We start from the raw sequence: 3,969 nt of genomic DNA on the forward strand, positions 1-3,969 counted from the left end.
AGCTCCTCCTGGTCGGTGCCCAGCCAGACCCAGTTGTGGGGCTGTGGGGCCGAGGGGGCCCCGCCCGGCTCGGGCAGCTCCTTCTGCTGGTAGCGGAGCACGAAGAAGATGCAGTTGACGAGGAAGATGAAGATGGCGAGGCAGAAGACTCCCAGGAGCACGTACATCCCGATTTCCAGGTCAGTCACCCGCTCCGGGGCCTTCACCATCTCCTCCTCCTCTTCCTCCTCCTCTTCCATGCCGGCACGGTTGCGTCCGTAGCCTTCCTCCTCCTCATCCTCCTCCGAGGAAGACCCCTGGAGCTTGGTGGCTGCTGGCCCCACGCCCGCGGGGTCCCTCTGTCCCACGGTCACCGCTTCCCCGGACATGGCGGGGGGGTGCAGGCTGAGCTGGAGCAGGGCCCCCCGGCCCGGCCCCTCGGCCACCACCCACGGGTGGGCAGTGGGGACCCCAGGGGACCCCCTGACGGTGGCGACGGCGCGGTCGAGGGATGTCACGGTCAAGGCCACGTCGTGCCACCTGTAGAGCTCCAGTGGGGCCAGCGTGTGGTCGGAGAAGGACAGCCAGATGGACAGGGTCGCTTCCTGGCGGGATGACAAACGGGATGGCAGAGGTTTGGGGGACACCGAGGGGCTGGGGTCACCCCCCACCCATCTCACCTGCTTGAGGGCCCGTAGCGTGGGTGTCCCCAGGACAGTGGCGGTGACCACGCCAGGATGATCCGGCTGTGTCCGCAGGGACAAGGAGAGCCCAGCCACCACCTGGGCAGGGAGCTGTGTCACTGTCACCTTCTCCTCAGAAACCACCAGCGTCTGCTCCCCCAGGATGGAGTCGGAGAGTGGGGAGCGCACCTGGAAGCAGCTTGTGAGTTCCCCAACATTCCTCATGGCCACTGTTTCCTCTTCCCATCCTGGGCCAGCCCCTCAGTTCCCTCCCTCCCTGTATCCTGCCCAGCTCCCACTGGGATCATTTCCAGTCCCCCATCTCCATCCCTGCAATTTTCCCATACCCCCTAATCTTCCCAGGATCCCCCAAATTTCCCACAAACAACCCCTGTTTACCTCCACGGAGGTGACTCCAGGCTCCCGGCCCACCACCACAGCCCCCGCTTCCAGTGAGGCCACGCGGGGGTCCTGGACACGGGTGCGGGCAGCCACCAGGTGGGTGACATCCAGGAGCCACTCAGGGCCGGGCAGGTAGGACAGGTGACGGCCACCATCCAGGGGGTGTGCCACAAAGTGTGCCAGGACACGGAGCCCCGTGCGCTGGAACTGGGGCCGGCAGCCCCGCGCCCGCCGCTCCGGCTCCTCTGCGGGGTCCTCGGACTCCACCACGGCACTGGGGACACGGGACAGAGGGTGATGAGAGTCCCAGGATGGGGTGACAAGGGGTTCCCCAGGGGCAGGGGAACAGGGATTGCAGGACAGGGTGACAGAGATCCCACAACAGGGTGATGAGAATCCCGGGACAAAGGAGTGTGTTGGGGGCTCACTGACGCATCCCCACACATCAGGTCCCAGCCCCATTCCCATCTCCCCCTTTTCCCACCATGCCATTCTGTAGGCCTCACCTGTCAGGCCCCCCGGGCAGTTTCCAGCCACGGAGCTGCTCCAGGATGGGATCTCCCAGCTGGACACGGAGCGGGAGCAGCGGCGCCCAGACGGAGAAGCTCAGCTCTGCCCGCAGCCGGCGCACCCAGAAATCCACGCGGGCCCCGCGTGCCCCTCGGCTCTCCTTGCCCCCCACGAACACCAGGTCGCAGGAATCCGACACCTGCAAGGGCACGTGGAATTCCATGGGAATGTCCCAGGGTGAGGCGGGATAACGAGGGGATAGCAGCACTCACCTGCAGCACCTGCTTGTCAGCGGATTCGCATCCGACGGGATCCGTGAGCTCGGACACTGCACCCCCTGCTTCCACAGCCACCAGTTTGACCGGGATAACGCGGGGCACCCCAGTCAGCGGCGCTGTGTTCAGGATCTCCAGCTCCTGGAAGCACAGCGGGATGAGGGGGTGCTTCCCGTGGGATGGAGGGCTGGAATGGGATGGGAACACCCACCTGCACCAGCGGGACGAGGGCACGGATGTCCCGCTCCGACACCTGGATTTCCCAGACCAGTTTGTCCTTCTGTGCCTCGGGATCCTGGCCGGGATACTCCACCTGCCATGTGAGGGGCCGTGCCAGCGCCAGCCCCCCCGTCCCGTTTTCCACAGCCACATCCAGGTGCAGGAACTCGGCCGGCTCAGACACCCTGCAGCAGCGCACCAGGATCAGGGTGGAACAACCCACAATTCCCACCGCGATGGGGGATTGGGATATTCCCTACCTGGAGCTGTCAGGGATGGCAGGGATGTCTCCGAGCCGCCGGCATGTCACCACGGCTGTGGAGTGCTTGGGACCACGGGAACGCTCCAGGTGCACGCTCCAGGTGCTGGGAATTGTGGGACGGGCAGAGACCACCTGCAGGCCCTTCTTGGCCTTGATCCTGTGGGCACATGGTGTCACACAGCCTCAGCTGGTGTCGCATGGTGTCACACAATACCCCATAATGTCACACAGTGTTAAAACAGTGTCACACAGTGTCAGACGGTGTCCCACAGAGTCACCCACACTCACCCAGTGTCACACAGTGTCACTCACAGCCACACAGTGTCGCACAATGTCGTACAATGTCACTCAGTGGTGGTATCAGACGTTCACATACTGCCACAAATTGCCACACAGTGTCACAGACTGTCACACAGTGTCGCTCACTGTCACAGTGTGTCACTCACAGTCACACACTGTCACGCACTTTCACATAGTGTCGCACAGTGTCCCACAGTGTCCCCGTTGTCCCCGCTCTCACCTCAGGGTCAGGCTGTCGGCGGTGAAGTTGTGGCGCAGGGCGATGGTGGCCGTGAAGTGCTGCCCGGGCCGCAGGGGGACACTGGGGACACGCAGCAGCACCTTCTCGTCCAGCCGCACCTCCTGCCGCCGCTCCGGCTCTCCTGCCCGCAGCTCCAGCATTGCCAGGAATCTGGGAGCCTCCCGCTCCCGACCCCCACACTCCCCCACGCTGTAGTACAGCTCAGCCGGCTCTGGGCGCTCCGGAGGCTCCACGGGCTCGGAATCTCGCCGGTGGCTCCGGTGGGAATGGGGGGATCCCAGGGAGAACCAGCGTGGAGGGATCTCCAGCTCCACCACGCACACGCCCAGTGGGGCCTGCAGGGGAGAGGGGGTCCTGGGATTAGGCTGGGGGGGAGCGGTGGGTCCCCAGCGTCCCCAGGGTGGCACTGACCTGCAGGCGACATGTCCCCCGGGCCACCCGCCCGCGGTGGTGAGCGTGGAGGGTGGCACAGGGGAGATCCCGAGCCCTGGAGTGATCCCAGTCCCTTGAAGAATCCCAGTTCCCAGGGTGGTCCTGCTGCTGATGGTGGTCCTGGTCCTTGAGGTGGTCCCAGTACTTGGGGTGATTGTGGATCCCAGGGTGGTGCCGGTCCTTGGGGTGATCCCGGACTCCATGGTGGTCCCGCTGCTCAGGGTGGTCCTGGTCCCTGGGGTGGTCACGATCTCCAGGGTGATCCCAGTTCCTGGGGTGATCCCGGACCCCAGGGTGGTCCCGGACTTCAGGGTGATCCCAGAGCCCAAGATGGTCCCAGTCCTTGGGATGATTCCGGGCCCCGGCATGATCCTGCTTCCCAGGCATCCAGTCGGGCCCGTGCAGGTGGAAGAGGACACGGGCCACGGGCTCAGCAGGGGACACAGAGCTCTCCAGGGACACGGCACGGATGGCCCAAGCTGCCGAGCTGGGGTGGCTCTCCATGGACACCTCCTGTAAGGACAGCAGAATGGTGGTGGGGACCGGGACACCCTGGGGTGGCCCCGGGGACACAGGACCCACGGTTACCTGGCGGATGCTGAACGGGGGGTAGGTGGCCTGGAACAGGGGCTGGGACCCAGCACGGAGCAGCAGGGAAGTCTCGGA

At 65.1% G+C, this 3,969-nt stretch overlaps 1 protein-coding gene across 1 annotated transcript in view; it reads right to left on the minus strand.

The window, feature by feature from the left end:
* Nucleotides 1–3,969, minus strand: part of TMEM132A (transmembrane protein 132A) — a 4,915-nt gene that overhangs the window by 681 nt on the left and 265 nt on the right. The window contains 10 exon segments of the mRNA XM_031061521.1: nt 4–584; nt 660–851; nt 1,062–1,338; nt 1,571–1,773; nt 1,847–1,990; nt 2,061–2,253; nt 2,329–2,487; nt 2,851–3,206; nt 3,283–3,816; nt 3,892–3,969. The exon segment at nt 3,892–3,969 is cut by the window's right edge and continues 26 nt beyond it. Of these exon segments, the coding sequence (XP_030917381.1) occupies nt 4–584; nt 660–851; nt 1,062–1,338; nt 1,571–1,773; nt 1,847–1,990; nt 2,061–2,253; nt 2,329–2,487; nt 2,851–3,206; nt 3,283–3,816; nt 3,892–3,969 (2,717 nt within the window).

Source organism: Geospiza fortis, unplaced genomic scaffold, assembly GCF_000277835.1.
Source record: "Geospiza fortis unplaced genomic scaffold, GeoFor_1.0 scaffold450, whole genome shotgun sequence".
Lineage (NCBI taxonomy): Eukaryota > Metazoa > Chordata > Aves > Passeriformes > Thraupidae > Geospiza > Geospiza fortis.